The following is a 22,165-nucleotide window of genomic DNA, read 5'->3' on the forward strand; positions in this document are numbered from 1 at the left end:
GCTAGGAGTTCTAAACCCAAGTGTAATTGCAATTACCACAAGAGGTTGGGAGACTTTCCCTGATACCGTGACTATTATGCTAAGAGGCCCCATTGAATTTAAGAGGTGATTTGCAGTGCAAATATTGTTTAATACAAGCAATACTTATTTCTGTCATTTCTAGTCAAACTGTGCACTCAGATGAATACATTCTCATGCTGGAGAAAATGAGGTTTACCCCTAGTTCTTAATTTTTAATTTAAATTGCAGAATTTAATGGTTGAATAAAACTAAAAATGAAGTTTAAAAATATTTAACAAATCTAAAGACTGTGTGTATTTTTATCCTTAATCTGTTCAGAAACCCCCACAAAATGGTATCAGACCTTCAAATCAGGTATCAAGATGTCCAAGACATGTAAAAGTAAGAAACTTGGAAAATGGAACCAGTTTTCTTGACACTTTACACCTGACAGCAAAGGAGGTAAGATACAGAAAACTGTGATTTTTTCTTAACTTCGAAAAGAAACAGGCTGCAACACTATTTTTCCACTTTTTTTTTTTTTTTAGGTTATCAACTGCCGGACTAAAGCTTGCCAAGGGGCCCTCATGACTCCTAAGGGCCTGGTGAGGGGTACTAGAGATGGGCCAGTTCCACCAGCCGAGCTTTTACCTCAAGCAATAGAGTTTGTCAAGCTGTACTACAGTTCATTTAAAGAGTAAGGCAACCTTTGCTTCTGTTTTGATACAGAGCTCCTCTCCCTGCCTACCTTTCTGTGAGCCTAGAGAGGCTGCTTTCTTTACAGCTGTCAGCAACTATCCCATTACACAGCGTGCTGTTAAGAATGGATAAGGACCCTTAGAAAAGGTGATTGGAGCTATTACTGTGTTTCATATGCTATGTCTGCTAATCCCAGGTTTGGGAAACACAAGGATAGATTCCTCTGCCCTGTCCCATAGGAGTGTGATACATTCTAATAAGCAGCTGGGTCAGGACTCTCTTGCAGTATGTTGCCTTCTATTGGAGGCTGGCAGGATTAGCACCCACTGAGGTCAGTCCTAGACATGTGGACAGTGTGGATAATCCTTTTAATTTGTGCTTTTCCAATTATCTTTTCTCTGTGTTCCTCTGTTCATTGTTCTTGATCAAGGGAGTACCCCCTCAAACAACAATACCTGGAATTTATAACTGGCTTAACGCTATTGACTTTCAAGGCTTTGGCTGCAGTTTGGAAGGCCAGGCTCTTGCTTCTCAACCTTGGTCCATGCTATTATCAACCTAAGTTTACTGCATGTGCTGAGAGGGATTCCTTAGCTTCAGAAAAGATGTTTGTGTTTTCAGAAAAGTGGAAACAGAGCAGAGAGATCTTGTTGCAGAGAAGGCTGGAACATCTGGTTCTGCCTCAAATTCTATCAGCTCAGGGTCAGTAGAGTTTTATAAAGAATAATGATTTGACCTACATAGCAAACAGACTCCTGGAGACTGCACACATGCGTCAGACTGTGGTTCCAAGAGTACAAGAGCTGCATCCGCTGCAATGGGCCAGGTGTCACCCGGTTGGTTTTATTCCCTTCTATTTAACATCTCTCTAATGAAGAATATGTTGTCAGTTTTCACATGTTTTGACACGTGGAAGAGGGCTTGGGGCCAAGAGTTTGCAGGTCAGGTTTTCAAGTGACCAGATTTTCAAAACAATTAAGTGGCTGCTCATTCCGTGGTAACGTATTACCAGACTTTCAGAGAGACCCCAGCATATAATGGTTACCTCTTTAGGCACTTTTAACTCTTTTATTCAGCTGGAAGAAAGCTTTGCCTTTCTGCAAGTCCTTGTTTTACCCCCTGCCTATACTCACTTGCATTACATTTGCACATCTCTCTGCTTCTGCTCAGGGTGACCTCACTGCTTGGCTATTTGATCACATTGATTTATGCTGTCTTACATACTTGCCCTTGATCTTTCATCTTGTTGAAAATATGAAAACTCTCAGACAGTGCAGGCTATTCTCATTCTGTCTGTTAGCCAACAAAACAATTTTTGTCTGTGCTGTGATAAACATTTCTTCATGTTTTGTCTTCATTCTGTGTTATCAAAGTAAAGAATTTTTGAGGTTGGCTTCTTTGACAAACAAGTTGCTCAGCACCTCCTTTCTGGTGTGCAAATCCTACTGACTTTGCTCAGAAGAGCTGTACCCACGTAAAAATAATAGAACTTTTAGAGGCAGTCACTGTAATATTCTCTTTACCTTTCTGCTTCCTACTTTTGAGTTGAAGCTCAGCTGCTCTCTGCTTTTCATTTGCCTGCGATTTGACAGTTTTTAGCAACTGAATCTAGAATATCCAAATTTAAGCCAAAAAGGTTACACCTGTTATCAATGCATATGTACATTGAATAGTGAGAGTCACTGCCTAAATTTCTAGGGCATTTGATTCTTCAGTAGGCTAGTGAGCTCTGCTATTTGCACTCAAAAAGGACAACTTGTGAATTCTGAAGCCAGCAAAAGCTCTTCTCAGCTCAGTCAGAGTCCTATGCACCGAACTCGTGCCCTTTACCTAGAATATCCCCTGCTTTTTGAGAAGAGTTTTGTCACCTGGGCAGTCCCAAGAGGCAGCTGCTGTGCCCTGGGCACCAAGGGCTGCTGCGGCCGCGGGCGGACGGGCGGGAGGTGCCGCTCGTGGGGGTTTCGCATCTGAAACACGGTGAAACACGGTGCTGACTTCAGGACGTTAGTGGATAATTTCACAAAGGACGGAGTATTTTATGTTGAGGTGTTTGACATCCAGAAAGTGTAGATTTATAACGTGGACAGGTTTCTCAGTATGTATCTGTACTTGCCAGCTCTACATACGTAGATACCAACCCTCTGCCTGGAAACTTGCTCTAGCTGTATTCTGGCAAATAAAATCAGCAGGAGAATTGGTAGCCTTGCCCTGAAAAAGGGTGCCTTGCTGTCAAAAACTTTGTGGCTTAAGCAGCCCATGCTCCTCTTTACCCAGAACCTAGGAAGTGTGTCTGCAAATTAAATCAGTTCTAAGTAATGAAATTCTCATTGTTTCTTTTCATGACTGTTTCCTGTTCAACAGCTTAAAAATAGAAGAACACCTGGCCCGGCTGGAAACGGTGACCAGAGAGATAGAAACAACAGGAACCTATCATCTGACAAAGGATGAACTGGTGTTTGCTACCAAACAGGCCTGGAGGAATGCTCCAAGGTGCATTGGGAGAATCCAGTGGTCCAATCTGCAGGTACACCTAAGAGTCTAGGAATTATGGACCAAGTTATCATCTGCTGTAAATCTGAAGAATGTCTGTGACTTGTGTAAAATTATACCCACTTGCATCAACCGAGAACTAGTCCCTCTTGTGCTGATAAAATCAATTTTCTTCCTAGTTCTCTACTCAGTAGCTGAATTAAAAGATTTAGAAATGCACTGTAAGAATCAGCAAAGCCATGGAATTAGGTGACTTGTGCCTTGTTGGATTGTTACATGTACAATATATGTACATGCACAATAGTACATATAGCAGCAGTTACAGTTAACCATTCATAGCAGAGCTAAAGTTGAATATAAATATCCTGATTTTTCATTTCAAGGTTTTTCTTGATCTCAATTTTAAGAAAAAACAGTTCTAGAAAAATAGTGATTTTAAATTGATTTTGGAACACTAATGTTCTTCTCTACTGTTCTTTCGAAAACACATAGGTATTTGATGCACGTGATTGTAAAACAGCCAAGGAAATGTTTGAACATATCTGTCGTCATATTCAATATGCCACAAACAATGGGAATATCAGGTAGGCCTCTCATTTCATTTGAATTTTAAACACCAAAAATCAGATCCAGATCTGCATTCAAAACTCCGCACAAGATCTAAAATGATATATCTGAGTATTTAGCGGACTTGTTTCTGCTCTCAGTTCTCCTGTCACTTGTCTGTCCCTCTTGCGTCCGCCATGAGCCATTTTGCAAGCGGTAAAATCCCTGGCTGAGGCAGTAAAAACATCCGTAATCCCTGGGCAGAGGAGATCAAGTGGAGATTGTGGGAGCCGGGTGGAGAGGTGCATGATTTTACTTATACTGATGTTTAGTTTAGAAATATAAAATAACTGCTGTGAGTAACAACGTATGTCTTAATTACGATGGTGTGCTGATGTTTAATGGGATTCAGTTGTGTCTCTGGGCAGATCGGCCATCACCGTCTTCCCTCAGAGGACTGATGGGAAACACGACTTCCGAGTTTGGAACAGCCAGCTCATTCGATACGCTGGCTATCAAATGGCAGATGGGTCTATCGTAGGAGACCCTGCCAGTGTGGAGTTCACACAGGTACACTTCCAGATACCTCCAGGTGCAGCAGCCAAGCTGCTGCCTGTCTGGTCCAACCCGTCTGTCTTCTGTTCAGTTATTTTGTGGGGGTGTTTATGCAGAGTGGGTGGGAAGTGCGGGGATGGGGAATGAAGGGGATGTTTTGTCCAACAGGTGCAGGCTGAAGCAATAATGTCTTACAGTCCTGATCTGAAATGCTCCTCTGCATGTCAGAGCAAGGGCAAGTTTTCCTATGGTCCCTCCCATGGAAGCGACTGGTGCTGTAAGATTTGTCTAATCCTCCCCTCATACTGGGGACAAACAGTGCTCCTCCACTGAGGAGGTACCTTGACGACTTCTAAAGATTTAACATTCTTTTGTCTGCAAATCCAGGGAGGAAAAAAAAATAAAAAAAACTTACTTTGTTTACTTACAGTTGTGCATTGAGCTTGGGTGGAAGCCGAAATATGGCCGCTTTGATGTAGTTCCACTCATTCTCCAAGCAAACGGCCAAGACCCAGAAATATTTGAATACCCGCCAGAAATTATCCTTGAAGTGCCAATGGAGCATCCAAAGTAAGCACGCAATTTCATTTTTGCCTCTGCCTCACCTTGCCTATTACACTAGTAGGAGGGCAGGTTTATTAGCCTGTGAGTTCTTTGTTAGGATGAAATGATGGCAAATTCTCCTGAAATATAAAACACCTGACAAAGCAATAACATGGGATTTAAATTAAGAAAGTCCACAGCATTTTTGTTAAAACTACTTTTCCCTAATCTTCATTTCAATCATATCCAGAATCAAAAAAAAAGTATTTTAATAATCCACTTGTAAAATGAGAATGTTGTTGTCATCATGGCTTTGATTCATTAGAAGGTATAAATATGTGTATTTCAAAGCAAAATCATCAACATTCAGCTTTAAATGTATGTGGGCAAGGTGAGCGGTGCCGCCGTGCCGTGGTGATCGCCCTGGCTGACGGTCTGGGTGTCGGGTGTTTGTGTGGTTCCTGCCAGGGATTGTTACCAGCTACCTCGTCGTATACTTTCAGTTTGTACAATAATGTTTGCTAGTGTCTGCATTCAAAACAAAATATTTGCAGCCTCTCTCGCTTTGTTTCTTTCTTCATGTTTGTTTTGGGAGTCACATACAGATTGCAGAACTCTGTAATGCTGTTGTGCAGTTTCTGTAACAGACAATCCTCAATTCCCACATTGCTTATGACAACTGTATCATGAACTTTTGCAGCCCATTCTCCATGGGCCTTCCCTCCTACAGATAGTATTCCTTCTCTTCCTGAACTTTTGTAGTTATTGCCTACGGGAGGAGGAGATCCTATAAACTAATAAATCAAATGCTGCTTTAACAGGTATGAATGGTTTAAGGAGTTAGATCTGAAGTGGTATGCACTGCCTGCTGTTGCCAACATGCTTCTGGAGGTGGGAGGCCTGGAGTTCACAGCATGTCCTTTCAACGGCTGGTACATGGGGACAGAGATAGGAGTGCGAGACTTCTGTGATGTGCAGCGGTACAACATCCTCAAGGTACCACCTGGAGCGGGAGCGTGCGGGTCCGAGAAGGGAGTGGACTTGCTCGGGGGAGCATTTCTGAGAGAGAAGTGCTATCCGTCCTTGCGGGGACGGGTGTGCTGGTCTCACCCATCTTCTGGCTGTGGGAGATGTCTTGAACGGATCCCAATGGATATTCACCAGGCTGGGATAGCCTCAAGAACCAGAACACCATGATTCAAGCTCGCCTTTGAGGCCGACTGTTTCTGCTGCCATCACTTACCCAGCCTAGGATTGACCTGTCCTCATTCCTTGATACTTTCTCTTGCATTATTATTTCAATAAGGTACAGAAATTACCAGGTCAAAGTCCTGAGTTTGCTTTCTCCCCTCTCTTTTCCATGTGTAGGAGGTGGGAAGAAGAATGGGACTAGAAACAAACAAACTTTCGTCACTATGGAAAGACCGAGCTGTTGTAGAGATTAATGTGGCTGTGCTTCATAGCTTCCAAGTAAGTCAATGAGTTCGGTATCTGGAAAGACAGTGAACACTGTGGGTGTTCTTTTCCTTTCACTTGCAACAATTTTATACTGACACATTGCTAGCGAACCAACAATCAATTCACAGGAGGCTATCAATGTAACTCCAGTAGAGTTATTCCTGATTTACTGATAAGAATCTCCTATGAGAGTAAAAGGTGGAGAAAAAGAGAGGAAATGAAATTAAGGGTCAGATTATTGCTCTTTTAACGCATTTGTCTATGTGTCAAAATCTATATTAAGACATTGGATTAAGTTTTCATTTTACAATGACTACGCATTTAAGCTATCATAACAATATAAGAGAGAGAAAAATGAATTGGAGGCATTTTAGCATGCTCTCCTAGTGCTACAGAGGTAAAATGCTGATGAAATTAAAAAAAAAAAAAAAAAGATTTAAACTGGCAACACAAACCAAGTCAAAGATCCATATAGAACATTATCTGTATTATAGCCGCTGATAATAAATATTTCCCAAAACTGTAAAAAAATACCCTGAAATATCAATGAACACCAAGACTGCTTTAGCTATGTCAGGGACAAAACCAGAAGGAGCATTTCAATTTATGCCTTTCTCTTTGCAATTCTTCTAGAAACAGAACGTTACCATCATGGATCACCACTCTGCTGCCGAGTCCTTCATGAAATACATGCAGACCGAGTACCGCGTGCGGGGAGGCTGCCCGGCTGACTGGGTCTGGCTGGTGCCTCCGATGTCGGGCAGCATCACCCCCGTGTTCCACCAGGAGATGCTCAACTACGTCCTCACGCCCTTCTTTTATTACCAGGTACAGGTCATCAAAAATGTGATTTTAGCAGACAACTTCAGCAGTGCAGGTGATAACATGAGACCTCAGAAAGTCTGAATGAAAAGCCCTTGTTACTTGCCTGCAAAAGAAACTTCACTGATAGTTGCATAAATAGTAAGCAATTTCTGTTATGCTGTGGGAGGTTGTTATTTCTGTTGAATTCCCAAGCTGTATTTAAAATGCAGTTTACACAGAGACTGCTCCTTTATTTACACAGTCTGCGGAGAACAGGATTCACATCAGGCAGCAGTCATATATACACATTTTACTGAATCTGGCACACAAATGTGCAGACACACCAATTATGTTTTTATTATTTTACATTTGAATACTTGAACTTTTTTTTTTCCTTTTTTTAAAGGTGGATGCTTGGAAAACACATATCTGGCATGATGAGACCCGGAGGCCAAAGAAAAAAGAAATAAAGCTTAGCATCGTGGTAAAGTAAGTTAGTACATAGTATTAGTAGTAGTAGGTTAAAAAGACTTAGTACTTTCTTCCAAATGTTCTGTTCTTGTGATACTCCTGTTCCACATTTTTGAGTAATTTTTATAATAGGGGTTATTTGAATTGTTTGAATCAGACTCACATGTCCATAGTTAGGTAATTTTCATAGCTGAGGTTCTTATTCAGGATTCTCACCCATGTATTTCCTTTAAAGAATCTTCTAAGGAAAAGCCACGGTCAAGATCAGCCTTTCCTAGCTTCTTTATGAGTCAGTGGGAGTTACTGGTAGCTCCGTTCAAAATGATAAATATTTGTTTCTTTTTTCTTCAGGGCTGTATTCTTCGCATCTTCGCTCATGCGAAAAACAATGGCAGCTAGACCCAAAGTCACTGTGATCTACGCAACAGAGACAGGGAAATCTGAAACACTAGCCAGCAGTCTGTGCATCTTGTTCAGCTGTGCCTTCAACACTAAGGTAAGGAAGCATAAACTGTCCACACTAAATGGAGAGTAAAGGTTGGCTAATTTTATCAGCCTCTGGAAGTTCCTTCATTCTATCAGCCTTCACTCCAAGTTTTAAATAGCCAGCAAAAATAGCTTGCTGGCAGTTTAGTTTTTTACTGATCTAGCACAGTGTCTCGTAGATTTGGTAAACAGTGATCTGGCAGTCACACAGATATCTTCTCTAGTTCTTAGCTATGTCCACTAGCAATTTCTCATGAGCTTGGTATCTTCCAGATTCTGTGCATGGATGAGTACAAAATCTGTGACCTGGAAAAAGAAACACTCCTTTTAGTGGTTACGAGCACTTTTGGAAATGGAGATTCTCCAAATAATGGCAAGGTAATGTTGAACTCAGGATCACTGACACCAAAGACCACCCTTTCATTTGTCCTATGTGTTTGAATAGAATATGAATCAAGGTCTTGCTTCTGTTTTAAATTAATCAAAGTGTATTTTTCTAATTTAAAATATTTTATGAATGTTTATACAGACTTTGAAGAACTCCTTGTTGACTCTGAAATTGCTGAGGAAAAAAATTAGGTAAAAATACTTTGTTATTTGTTTGCATATGAGTCCTTTTGCCTTTTATTTAGTGTAGCTTTGTGGTCTGTTAACACTGCCTTTCCCCAAACTTGCTTCTATGTTCTGCAGATATGCTGTTTTTGGTTTGGGGTCTACCATGTATCCAGAGTTCTGTGCCTTTGCTCATGCCATTGACCAAAAACTGGCCCAGCTAGGGGCTTCTCAGTTGGCTCCAATAGGAGAAGGAGATGAACTCAATGGGCAGGAAGAAGCGTTTCGCAGCTGGGCAGTCAATGTATTCAAGGTGACTGTAAAAAATTAGCTAATATATTCATTCATTCATTTCAATCTTAACTAGCATTGCATAAAAACGGTGAAAAAATGGTTTTAAATACCTCAAAAAATGAACTCACTTGTTTTATTTCAGTCCATTTCAGAGGAGAGAAAAAAAAAAGCCATTTGCAAAAGTAACATACGGATTTAGATTTTAATTTTGAATGCCCCTCTTTCTACTGCTTCTCTAAATTGAAGAGTGAACTGGACCCTTTCCTACTGTCTTTGAATAAAGGTCCGTGGAAACTCTTGGATAGTAAGAACAAGGACAGCAGCATCAAACATCAGAATTTTTCTAAGTAGATCAGTTTTCTAGATAAACATGTATAAAGGTGGAATCTTACTGAATTCCTCTAATATCACTGGTCTCGAATGAATCAGTAAATAATAGCAATCATTGAAACTGAAATCTCCCTATTATAATTACGTGATACCATAAGTAGCTCTAACTCCTCATCCTGGTGTCAATACTGTTTTCACTGAAATAAGCATAGCATTAACACATATCAGCCAAATGACAGCCAGAAGACAATACTAGGAACATATATATTTATATATATATATATATTTACCATTAACAGCCTTAAATTTTTCTTCTTTTTAGACTGCTTGTGACACTTTCAACATCCGTGGGAAAAACAGTATTCAGCTGCCTGGGATATATACTTCAGAGGAAAGCTGGGATCCTAAGAATTACAGGATAGTACATGACTCTCAAACCATGGACTTGACTAAAGGTATTACCACCCACCTCCCACTTGCTCTGTCTTCTTACTTCCGATTAGGTCCAAATTGTAAAAGTTGTCCAAGAGTGGTACGGGCTCTGCTGCAGTGCTATATGATGGAATAATAATGGAATTATAGTGGGAGGAGAAAAAAAGACCTAGATTAACCGTGGAATAACTCATTATTTCTTCCAGTGCAATAATATCAAAGCACCAGAACTGGCAGATATTTTGGCAGCTTCAGAAGCAAAGCAAAGGCTGAAATGAACTACATTTAGTTGGGGAAAGTGTGCAAATCACTGCAGTATACGTATTTCCTATCTAGGACACCTAACTGTTGTACATTCTAGGGCAAACATAGTTCAATTGTTTTCTGCATATACATGAAGCCATTTTAAGCAAAATTGCCATGAGTCATGTCCTCATTTTTCAACAGCGCTTGCAGACGTTCATGCAAAGGATGTAATTCCCATGAAGCTGAAATTCCGGCAGAATCTGCAGAGTGTAAAATCCAGGTATTGTTTCTCACTCTTTTGAATATTAGAATACCACATTTTATTAAACTAACTGAAATGCCTGGATATAAAGATCTTCCCTCTGTAGTTATTGAGAAATATGGAGAATTTGGTATCATTATTAGAAGTCGTTATCACGAGGAGCACCAGAATAACTCCTGTTTAGATGCTTTACTTCACAGTGGAGTCTCTGGGACTTTAGGGAACTAAATACCTTTGTGGTGGTGGTGGCCTTTTGATAGTTACCAAGTGTGGAAGGTCAGGGGTATGGTCCCTGTGTCTTGCTTGGTTCTCTCTGTGCTAAGTGAATGTTTGCTTCATTTAGAAAACAGAATTGTGCCTTAACAGACAAAAAAAGGGAAGAGAGAGAGTACAGGAAGCTGCTGTAGTGCTTGCAGTCACACTGCAAAGCGAGATGAGACAAGATAGTACCCAAACACAAAAGGATATTCACCTTAGAAATAGCATTTATGAATGGCTTGTCAGCATCCTCCAGTAAGTCTTGGCCATCCCTGTTCTAAATACTATACAAATTGTGCATGCGTGTGTGTATGTATGTATATATCTGTATATATATATATATATACACACACACACACACACTTCTATATACAATATATATGCTCTTATATAAATATAAGGAGAGTTCCTCATAGGAAGTCCTGTGGCTCTGTTTCCGACGGGAGCTATTCAGTCTTAGCAGAGCACTTCCTTCACTGGCTGACTACGGGCAGATTTATTTTCTACTGGACCGATCAAGCAGCACTTCAGCATCTTATTTGTTTTGGTACAAATACTTCACACATCTAGACTATTACTCAATTAAGTCTCCATGAATTACTAAGCTGGTCTGATAATTTGATAGTAAACACAAATAAATCCTTGCCAACTGTCATTTCAGGTTTATTCCTTTTCTGCACAGTTTAAGGGAAATCCGGTCAACATAACCAAGACTTGTCATCGTCTTTTTTTTGTTCTTTTTGAATCTAGTCGTGTTACCATCCTGGTTAAGCTTTCCTGTGAGACTGATCAGGAAGTGCACTACCTGCCTGGAGAACATATTGGGATTTTCCCAGGCAACCAGCCAGAATTAGTCCGTGGCCTCATTGCGCGTGTCAAAGATGCCCCACCAAATGACCAGACTATCAGACTTGAAACATGTGCTAATGGTGAGTTGGTTCTCTTCAGATAAAATAAAAAATAGATAATTGAAAGATTATTGATGAAAGATTTCCATCATTCTTTTTGCTTAGGTGTTATTTTTGTTGTTTTCTTATCGTGCAGTTCTGTTCATCTGATCCTGTGCTTACAAAAAGTATTGAAATCTATATTAATCTTTTTAACAAATTCCTGTCTTGGGTTTAAGGAGACTGCACAGTCAGATCACCAAGGTTTTAGATTATTTTTCCTGGCAGATACTTTTCTCAGTAGGACCATGTGGTCTACACCTGCGTGCGTATACTCTGAAGTCCTATTTCAAAGGACACTGAGCCTTGTGAAGCTCTACAGCTGTCCAATTCCTTTGGGAATTCTAAGCATTATTTCCCTCATTTCCAGGTGGCTACTGGACAAGTGACAAAAAAATTCCAGCCTGCACACTGCCCCAGGCTTTGACATACTTGCTTGATATCACTACTCCACCCTCCCAGCAACTGCTAAAAAAACTCTCACAGCTGGTAACAGCGGAAGGAGACAAAGAGAAACTGGAAGTCTTATGTCATGTAAGTGTTAGGGCTAGATTTATGCTGAGACATCTATGGACTGGAAAAATCAGAGGCTGATGCCCTTGTGCTGTGTAGCAGAAGCTCTAGAATTCTTTGCTTGATTCTCGCCCCTCCATTGCACCTGAATAAGAGAAAGGACAGTGGTGTATTGAGGCGTGGGAATCGGATCATAAGAAATCTTTTGATATTTCCTGTGTGGTTCTGGGTGGGTCAGTTTGCCCTGCCTGTTTCTCTTGCCTGCCTTGTGGTGGTTTCTGATGATAAACCACTAGAAGACTTTACTGTTTGCAGATGGAGAGGTTGAAGGGAAGCTAGTAAAGTGAAGACAGTTTGGTTCTGCAAGAGTAGGAGGGATGTAAGTTTAAGTAACTGAAAACTCATAGGTGTGGGAAGTGCTCACTTCTCGTGCTGGGTTCAGTAAGCGCTGGGTTCCTGTAATTCTGTGGATATCTCATAGCAGTGTGCTGAGAAACAGATTCTTCTTTAGTTTTGACATCCTCAAAGTAGCAATTACTGTTTGAGAAAACTTATAGGAAACCCCAGTGCTGGGGGGGCAATGTTTTGAGAGTTCTGTGGTAATCTGCAGTTTAGTGCCTGTTTAATTAGATGTAAAGCAGGAATCTTGTTTTACAAGTGACATTTCAAATATCCCTAAACTCAACACGTCCTCATAACTTTGCAATGGTGGCCTTTGACTTTTAGAATACAGAAGAATACAATAAATGGAAGTTTTACAACAGCCCTAACATCCTGGAGGTCCTGGAGGAGTTTCCTTCTATGGAGATCTCAGCATCTTTCCTACTGACTCAGCTGCCACTTCTGAAACCCAGGTACTATTCTGTGAGTTCCTCCTGCGACATGACGCCCAGAGAAATTCATCTGACAGTTGCAGTGGTCAGCTACAAGACAAGAGGTAATGCATTGTTGTTCTCATGTATCTCTTAAATGATATTTCTGTGGCTTTGTGGTTCAGTAAAGACTTAATCTGCATCTTTTTATAAAAGTTTGTGCCATGATAATATTCTATGTGTAGAATAGTGTACAGAAGTTCAGCTATTCATACTGTATCAGGATTTTTTTTAATCCTGCAGCTTCATCAGTATATCCCTGTTTTAGAAATCAGTAGTACATATCCACTTACCTAAACAACTCAATTTTAAGTATAAACTGTGCTTTCTTAAAAAACAAAACAAAACAAAAAACCAGTTTCCCATAGTCACAAGTGTGTTTCTTTGCCTCTGATTAGGTGGGGAAGGACCTTTGCACCATGGAGTTTGCAGTACATGGCTGAATACAATAGCTCTGAATGAAACAGTCCCATGCTTTGTACGCAGGTGAGTGTATGACAGCAGAAAAATAGTATTTGCAGTATATTATTTGCAGTATATTAATAGTATCTGCAGTATTTTTGGTTGTTTGCATATGATTTCCAAGTGACTGGTGATTGCAGTTTGGAATATCTGAGTTTGAGTTGGAACTCCCTGTCTTCCAGAGAGCAGATGCTTTACTATGTTGTATTCTGAGTAAAATCATAAAACATATAGTGAGTCTGATTCTTCACTCCTTCAACACAAATTTACTTTGATGTATTTTAACATAACAGAAGTTATCTTCATTTAGGGCAGTAGAAACGATCACAAGCTTCATAGTAATAGATTTACTCTGAGTTTTATGTGTTTTTGCATATTAGTGCTACTGGATTCCATCTCCCAAGGGAGCCAACCAAGCCATGCATTCTTATTGGTCCGGGAACAGGAATTGCTCCGTTCAGAAGTTTCTGGCAGCAGCGTCTCTATGACTTGGAAAAGAAAGGTACTGTGGGGGTTGACACAAGGGGCAGGCTGCACCTAACCCAGGAGCAGAAGACAAAATCTCTGCAGAACAAGACACTAAGAAATATTAGCAAAATGCTAGCAAAGTAAAGCATGTGTAGATTTGTCATCAAACAACTGATTAAATGCTGCACTCAAGCAGCTAAAAATTCTACCTGCTTGGTGGAATTCTGGTGGTCTTGGATCATTCAGTCAGTTGGAGGAAAAAGCTTCTGTGTGTCCTTTTCAACACTGTGTGCTCACCGACTGCCACAGTATGGAAGGGCCACAGTATGGAAAGGCTCTCCCTTAGTCTCCCTGTCATTCCGTGTGGGGATGTGCTCCAGCAAGAGCTTCCACATGGTTCTCTGAGGTTTCAGGAAAGTTTAATCCTGCTGCAGGCCCTTAAATCACAAGTTGTCAGACCACACAGACACATGCGTGCACACACACTGCTTCTAAGATCATCAGTGGGGAAAGCTAATTAGAAAGTCGCAGTTGCTTTGCCTGAGCGGTGGCTGAGACAAAGCGACCTCATAATGGGACAGTAATAAGAGATAACGGTCCTTACTAGGAAAGAGAAAGTAACTTGTCAATGTTGGTTTCAGGGACCAAAGGTGGCAACATGACATTATTGTTTGGCTGCCGGCAGCCAGACATGGATCACATCTACAAAGAAGAAATGCAGGAAATGAAGAGGAAAGGAGTCCTGAAAGAGGTCTACACAGCGTACTCCAGACAGCCTGGCCAAGCTAAAGTAAGGCTTGTTCCTCTGTCCTTCAGGGATGGGCTCCTCTGGGAGTGCTTCCACAAGTTAAGATTTGGCCTTTGCTTAATTTTTTTTCTTAAAAAAAGTGTTTTGCTTCAGTGTATTGTGAACAAGTGGCAAAAGACCCCATTCCTTCTAAACAAAGGAGAATCTCAATGTGCACTTCAATGTGAGCCAGCTGTATAAAAATACTCCTTACTGCTATTTAGAGAGACATAATGGACATAATTATACCTTTAAATGCAAACAGCCTTTAATACTAGGAGGTGTAACATTTTCAGAAACCTTAAATTTTGTGGGATATGATCAGACTAGGAGTGAGAAATTAGTGGACTGTGGCTGTTTGTAGCCATCTCAATGACAAACTAACCCTGGAAAATTCTTCTCTAGGAGAAACCTTGATTGGAGAGAAAAACAATGCTTAAACTATCCTCCTTTTAACTGTCCTCATATCCTGGCAAGAGAAATCTTTGACAGTGGCAGCTGATCTTAAAAAAGAACAGTTCTGTTCTAGTTCAATCAGTCTCCAAATCTGAAGCTAATTCTAAATGTAGTACGAAGACATTTCTCCCCTCCTCTGCTGTGTTGCAGAACACAGCAGGAATAGTGAGGACATTTAGAACCTAACATACATCATATTTAGAATGTCAATTAGGGTAGCATTAAAGCATTAGACCTTGTCTAATAATGATTTTTCTGCTTCTAAGGTCTACGTTCAAGACATTCTTCAAAGCAAGTTGGAAGGTGAAGTGTGCACCCTTTTGCATAAAGAAGAAGGACATCTGTACGTCTGTGGAGACGTGCGCATGGCCAGGGATGTTGCTCAGACTTTGAAGGGGATGCTTGCAAGTAAACTGAGCCTCACTGAGCAGCAGGCAGAGGAGTATATCTTCCAGCTAAAGGTATGCAGTGTTGTGCAAGGCATTCCTTCCGTTCAGACAGTGCTCCAGCATGGTCTGCAGGAGACTTTGCTCACAGTCACAGTCCTGATTAGTTTCTTTCCAGCAATGGGCTGAAGAAAAAAGCTTAAGTGACCAGCTTTGTCCACTCACCATGATTATTAAAATGCTTAGTTTCGTCTTGGTTAGGATGTATGAGTGACATGTCATGTTCCCTTTTTATCTATGATTGTGCCCACTGTCTCCTCTGGGCATTAGCTTTGCAGTCTGAGTGGAATGTCAAGAATTTGAGACTTTGTAGTACTGAAGGAGGAGGAAAAGGAGTTTAAGAAATGAGGGAGCACGTAAGTGAAATCACAGTGCTGGACTGTCTGGCTTTATAGGACCCTTGTTTTACTGGAACTTGTCCTGGATCATGTGAATTTGGGATTTTCATGCGCTCCCATATTGACTGTGACAAAAATCCTCTTTTACATAGTAACAAAAGATCATGGTTATCAAATCAGTCATATGAATATGAAAGACCTTTAGATGCTTACTGTTGTATAAGTAGTAGCTTGCAGGAATTATTTTATCTCTTGGGTATCTTTTTTTTACAGAGCCAAAAGCGATACCATGAAGATATATTTGGAGCTGTGTTTCCACAAGAAGTCAAAAGAAATGTAAGAGCCTTGCAATCCTCCAGTCCTTGAGCAAATGAACAAACAATGTTTTAGACTGTTCTTGCACATTCGTTGTTATTTTCAAAAAGGAAGGAGCCAAATCCTCCTTCTGTTTTATGACAAGTTGTATATATGGATCTGGTGGTAGATCAACCTTTAAATGTTAGCCTTAATTAAGAAAAAAGATAAATTTAACTTTTGTTGCTATTTATTTTCAGACTTCTTTTAAGCAATTTTTATAATCTTTATAATGAAGAGGCAAATTATTTTTTTAAATCTATCTACACTAGTACAAATTTGCCATTTTTTGTAAATACAAAATGAAACCTACTCATAAGGTAAATTTAGAGTTTTTTTACTATAGAATGCATATATTTTTGTGAAATAGTCTGTTTATCTATGTGGATTTATTTATATCAGATTGTTTTAGTGTGCTTATTATCTTCACTTTAAAGTAGCTGTGTTTCTTGGAAATGTGTGGTCACACTGGTTGTTGAACTTGAAGTGGTGTTTGTAAATGTGATAATAATATAATGGTTCCAAAGCGGAAATACCTTCAACATACACTTCAAATACATACGTATGAGGAGACAGCAGTTACAAGTTCTGCTTCATGTGATTCAGCACGTGGACCTGAATAGTTGCTGTTACAGAGCCCATGGCAGTGAGGCTCAGAAAAATCATAAGCACTTTGTATGTTTGTCTTCTGTGCTCTGACTTGATTTGTTTTAATAAATTATATTGAGACAAAAAAAAATGTCTGCATGGATTAAATGTACCTTTTTGTGTTACAAAAAATGGGGGTAGATAAATTCTCAGGGTTCAGGGAATCTGGGCTCCAGTGAACACTCCTTCCACAGGCAACCCCTCCTTCCACCCCCAGGAGTTACACAGTCCCCCTAGGATTAGTCCCATGTGGTTGTGACTGGCAGGGATGTGTGAGCTCGGCCTGCGGCTGTGGGACTGACGTGCGGAGTATAAAGTGGTAATAACAGGGTGTTTCGGCCTTGCTTGCATTTTGTCTTTAGCTCTTTGTATAGCTTCCAGTTATGTCACAACTTCTCCTTGTCTCCAGGAGCTGGAATCTGAGGAAGAAAGAGCTGAGACTCAAAAGTCAGCCATGTGCAGATGCAGTGTGTTTCTGTGTACTTCAGGACAGCCTTAAGCGTAGGACCAAAAGTGCAGCACAGTTGAAAGATTTTGAACAGTGATGTCAGAGAACAGGAACTTTCAGACAACAGACACAAAGACGGTCAAGGAAAGAGGAGTCTTTAGCAGGTACGGAGTCCTGATGGTCACCTGGTATATACACTCTGTGCGTTCTTTTATACTATGTTCCGCTGATGTTCTCTGTTACTAATTTTTGGTCTGGGTTGGAAATAGAACAAAGCAATTTCACTTTCCATTAAGAAGGCTTTCCTTAGGGAGCCAGGTTCTGTTTTCGTTGAGCTCTGGACTTCAATGAGTCCCACACGTGAGGGAAACAGAAGAAATAAGTTCCAGACTTCAAATGCCAATATGCTCTTGGCCCTGTGGAGGGGTGTATCACAGCACACCCTATTTTACACACACACAACTGATTTAGTAGATGATTTTCATGTCAGGATTATTTCTTTGTATTTCAGGTAACTCTTCTCCAAAGTAATCACTGTTTTAAAGGATTACCATAATCCTTTATAAATGCTCGCTTGTCCTATTAATAAAGAACTACATTTCACTTGCATGTGGAGGGTGGGGAAATGAAGGAGAAAAATGTGCTGTTAGTACCAAGTTGAGAGCAGACTGGGGTGCCCTCATATAGTGCCATATCCTGAACACATGGGGACCACTGAGAGCTGCCAGCTAGGAAAGTGTTTGCTCCTTCAGAGGCCTCTGCTGAGTTAGAGGCAAAAGTATTTGTGTGTCGGGCAGCTCAGAAGCTGCCTGACTTTCTCCTGCATGTATTGGGAGTTGATGAGGCAAGTTCTACTGTGGCACTAATTCCAGCATTGCAGGAATTTCCCCCTGATGGAGAGATAAGAAGGCATTTAATGGAAAGGATTAAAAAAGTAAAGATTCCAATTCGTTGTGAATTTATTTAAACTGTTTGCAGTCTTAGGTTAATTTCAATTGCAGCACTGAGCTGAAGTTGTGTATAATTGCTTTTCTCTAGAAATAAATGGGGAAGATAAAGTGCAGATGATAGTCAGTAGATAATTACTCAATTCCAAGATAAAAACTGAAACTTCATGCGGGAAGGCAGATGCAGAATATCTCCTTTAAAACCCTAAAGATGGTCAAGGAGATGCTTGCTGAGGTCCCTGGCCCGTGAAGCTGTAGCGGTCAGACCCATGGATGCGTTTCTGAGTGTTCCCAAGTGCGCTGGCATTCGCTGATGGCAGAGTCTGTATGGGTAACATGTGTTAGCTTAAGCTTCTGTCCTTGAGCTCTAAGGTAGCACATACTGCCTCATGTTTGTTATGTGGTAAACAGCATGGATCAGTAGCAATATTTATACATTCCAATTTATTAGAAGGAATTAAGCGTTGCCCGCTATGGCCACGCTACACGGCTATGGCACCCTGGCACATTGCTGCATAGCCAAGAGCCAGCAGCAGTTCCAGCCTTTCCATAGGGCAACACCTGGGATGAGCTTAAGTGCCTCCAGCTGGAGCAGCTGCCGGGGGGCTGTGTTTCTGCCCAGGGGCTGTGTGGCCTGGCAGGGAGGTGCAGCGAAGGGCAGCCGTGTTGGCCAGGCGTGTCCCAGCACACGGGTCACCGTGTTGGCCAGGCGTGCCCCATCACATTGGTCACTGTGGTGGCCAGGTGTGCCCCATCACACTGGTCACTGTGTCGGCCAGGTGTGCCCCATCAGCCACCACCAGCCAGGCAGTGATGGGCAGTGGCTGGGCAGCCAAGAGGCTGGGCTGGGGCTGTGGTGTGGCTGCAAGGTCAGTGGATGGAGGAGCCCTGGGAGAAGGACCTTGATGTGCAGTCAGGTAAGAGAGAGGCTTTTTTATTTTTCTTCTTCTGGTGTGTTGTATTTTAGGGATGTAAAGAGCTCCTCCTGCCTGAGCGTGGGTGTGGAGTGTGAGGAGGCCTGGGTGGCCAGGAGGCGGCTGCAGGTGTTGGTGCAGGGTGGCAGGAGGTGGAGGTGGCTGCAGTCCTGGCGCTGGGTGGCGGGCAGGAACGAGCTGTGTCTGGGGTCCGTGGAGGGCTGAGGTGGTGGCTGAGCTGCTTCCTAGGGCTGTGCTCTGCCCTGGGGCTTGTGAGCTGCTGTATGGGGCCTTCTGTAGGCCTTGGCCAACCCCGTCCTGTGGCTGGCCTGAAATGTTGTGCCTGCACCCTGAGGAGGGCTGCGCAGTTAGGATTGTCCTGCCGAGCTGGTCAAAATGGTCCCTGTGGGTGTTAAGGATTAAAACGCGATTGAGTGTTAAACTGTAGCCATCTGGAGCTATGAGAGATCTCCCCATGTGCTTGAATTTGCCTGCACTGAGGTGAGTATTGGTAGTTTTGAAAAAGCTTTTGTTCTTCAGAGAAAGCAGAGTCTAGGTGATTCATTGATAAAGAAATATTGTAAAGACTCTTAAAATGAACAATATGTGTTGCTGGGATGTCTGAATGACGATGTGCGCTGTATTCATAGGCTAAAAGGTATTCTAGGCTTTCCGTATAGGACAGGTGTTTGGTTTAAGTTTTCCTAACACGTGCCTTGCCGGGTGTCCTGTACAGGCACCGCGGTGAGCAGCGTCACGCCGTGACACACGGCGACTGGCTAAGCTGCGCACAGCCGCGCGGCTCCGCGCTCGGACCCGCGTCAGAGCAGCGTCTGGGCAAACCGTGAGCGTGTCCGCGCGCTGCGGAGCGGCCACCCGGTGCGCATCATCAAACCCGTGTCCCTTCGCGGCCACCTTGAAGCACTGGCTGTCGCAGAAGATCCAAACCTTAAATGAACGGCTGGCTTGGGGAGAGCAGCGGGAAATGCCAGAGCAGACCTTGCAGGCAGGGGGACACTCGGGGCGATGGGAAGCGCAGCCCCGCTCTCGTGAGGCTGCCGGGGCTGCTGCGGTGGCTCCGCTGCGCGGCAGGGCCCTCGGGCCTTGCTCTGCAGCCTGGCGAGAGGAGGGATTGGGCGCCGCTCGGCTTAGCCCCGAGATAAGGGTTAGCAGAGTGACCCTCAGCGGTCAGCGTGGCGATTGCTGGTGTTACTGGAGCTGCTGTCCCCCCTGCCCGCCGCGCAGCCCTGCCTCCCGCAGGGCTCAATGCGATCAGAGCGCGGAGCGTCGGGTTTGTGGAGGCTCTCGCTCAGCCTGGAAAATGCAGCGTGAGGAGTCCCTGTCCCCGTTCCTGCACCCACAGGCACCATCTGCTCTCTGGGGCGCAAAACTGAGAAAAAATGAGTGCCTGTGCAAATTGTCGAGTTTAAAACGCCCCCTGATCTGAGAAGGAGCTTGCAAAGGGAGCCTCTTTTCCTCAGAGCCAGGTACTTCCCCTGCGCATAGCTGGGTTTGTGCCAGCTGAGCCACAAGAAGACGCCTCTTGCTTCAGCTAGGTAAGAAATTGCTGGTGCTTTGGGCAACCAGGCTTGGACGTAATAGGCCAGGCAAACCCAGACTGTTCTGGTTAACAGCTGATAGAATGTAATGTTCATGCTTTAGGTCTGGTTTTAAATTGAACAAAAAAAACTTGTCCTTCAAGTTTAATTGAGGGTTAAGTTCATTATTTCTTATTCTGTGTAGAAAAATAAAACAAAGCTTAACTTATCTAAAGCTTTTCATTGTTCACACATGAAAGATGTAGATAAAATTGATGAAATGTATAATTGTGCTCTTCAAAATTCCCTGGCCTTCTCCCAGCAGGATAGCACAATGCTGCTGTCATTTCCAGCATAAGGATGATTGCCAGAGGTATAATATTCTGGGATTAATTACACACTACAGCATCACTTCCCCTAAGGGCACCGAGCAGCCGCGGTTGCGCCGCAGAACGTCTTCCACCCGGTCGGTCGGTGAAAACGCTGTAGCTGGACCCGCTGCCTGGGAGCCGCGGGTGCTCTCCGGAGCTCCTGCCCAGCTCTAACGGGCAAACTCAGCTTTTGGATATCTCCATTAAGTCTCTTCAGTAGCTGGGGATTGTGTAAGTTGGAAAACTTCCATCTTCCAGATGAGTTCTCTTGGTTAGTGTTTAAAGGAGGCCTTGTCTACTAGCTACCTTTTATTCTCGAAGTGAACCAAAGATGCCCCATGCTCTCGTGTTGGGCCTGGAGCCGTTGCTTCTGCCCATCCTGGTGTCCAGCCTTGCTCTTGTATGATTAAGTTGTTACTGTGTTTCAATCCTAAAATCCTGAGGTAGACTAAACTTGCTCTCAACTTAGTCTCATGCTTCAAGAAAACTAGATGATGCGGTGAAGTCACTAATTAATATGGTCCATCGTATTCAGAATGGAAGACTTTCTTTGGGAACTTGAAATAGATTCAACATCTCTTAGACTTGCATCATATGTTGATCCAGGAAGGAGGCTTTCCAGGACATGGAAGGGGAAAAAATATCTGTAGTTAGTAAAAGTAGCCACGGGGAGGCAAGAAAATCACAGGAAAGAAACTGCATGAGGCTTCCTGAACTCTAGGACTTGTGAAGAAGGCCTGCGTGTGGGTTGTCTTCTCCTTGGCCTTTCAGTTTAGTGCCACTGCTGTGCTTAACTTGAGAATTGTGGTAGGAAGCCAAGTGGTTAAAGCAGAAAAACTGAGCAGCCTCTTGCATCAACCTTTACACGAGGTGAAGGAATTATTTGCTGGGTGTCCTCTAACTGAAGGACTCTCCAGTTTGGCTTCGAGGAGAAAACCAAATGAACCATTCTCGCAAAAAGGCAAATGCTTACAGTCCCAGCTGTGGCAGGGTGTCGGTGATGCAAGTTAATATTATGCAAAGAAAAAATATCAGGATGATCTGTTAATTCAGCCTCTTTGAACCACATAAAAGAAGCCTATAAGAAAGAGCATAGCTTATAGACAAAAGCAGTCTAAAAACCAGTTTCTAATAATCATTTTTCTTAAATGAACTAAATCTGAGATTTTCATCATCCTTTGAGTACGTTATTTCAAGACCTGCTTCATTGCAGCAGGATTTCTAGAAACA

At 42.4% G+C, this 22,165-nt stretch overlaps 1 protein-coding gene across 1 annotated transcript; it reads left to right on the forward strand.

Annotated features, from left to right (window-relative positions):
- The first annotated feature begins 343 nt into the window (after positions 1–343).
- On the forward strand, positions 344–16,766 carry NOS2 (nitric oxide synthase 2). Its single transcript, XM_010228108.2, has 24 exons — positions 344–462; positions 549–697; positions 3,061–3,223; positions 3,682–3,773; positions 4,164–4,305; positions 4,721–4,860; positions 5,655–5,829; positions 6,202–6,303; positions 6,925–7,119; positions 7,502–7,584; positions 7,918–8,062; positions 8,326–8,430; positions 8,582–8,631; positions 8,743–8,917; positions 9,551–9,683; positions 10,108–10,186; positions 11,177–11,355; positions 11,744–11,907; positions 12,613–12,823; positions 13,157–13,244; positions 13,601–13,722; positions 14,330–14,478; positions 15,198–15,392; positions 15,989–16,766. Exons 2-24 carry the CDS (start codon positions 588–590, stop codon positions 16,079–16,081), a joined length of 3,090 nt encoding a protein of 1,029 aa, XP_010226410.2. The 5' UTR covers positions 344–462; positions 549–587; the 3' UTR covers positions 16,082–16,766.
- The last annotated feature ends 5,399 nt before the right edge of the window (positions 16,767–22,165 follow it).

This window comes from Tinamus guttatus, unplaced genomic scaffold (genome assembly GCF_059628265.1).
Source record: "Tinamus guttatus ecotype Peru unplaced genomic scaffold, ASM5962826v1 Tinamus_guttatus_pri_ptg000043l, whole genome shotgun sequence".
NCBI lineage: Eukaryota > Metazoa > Chordata > Aves > Tinamiformes > Tinamidae > Tinamus > Tinamus guttatus.

Excerpts from the sequence above, each read along its gene's own strand:
- NOS2 (XM_010228108.2), top strand. The coding sequence starts at position 588 with ATGACTCCTAAGGGCCTGGTGAGGGGTACTAGAGATGGGCCAGTTCCA. Across the intron at positions 13,245-13,600 it reads GTCCCATGCTTTGTACGCAG|TGCTACTGGATTCCATCTCC; the intron begins GTGAGTGTATGA and ends TTTGCATATTAG. Across the intron at positions 14,479-15,197 it reads GACAGCCTGGCCAAGCTAAA|GTCTACGTTCAAGACATTCT; the intron begins GTAAGGCTTGTT and ends TCTGCTTCTAAG.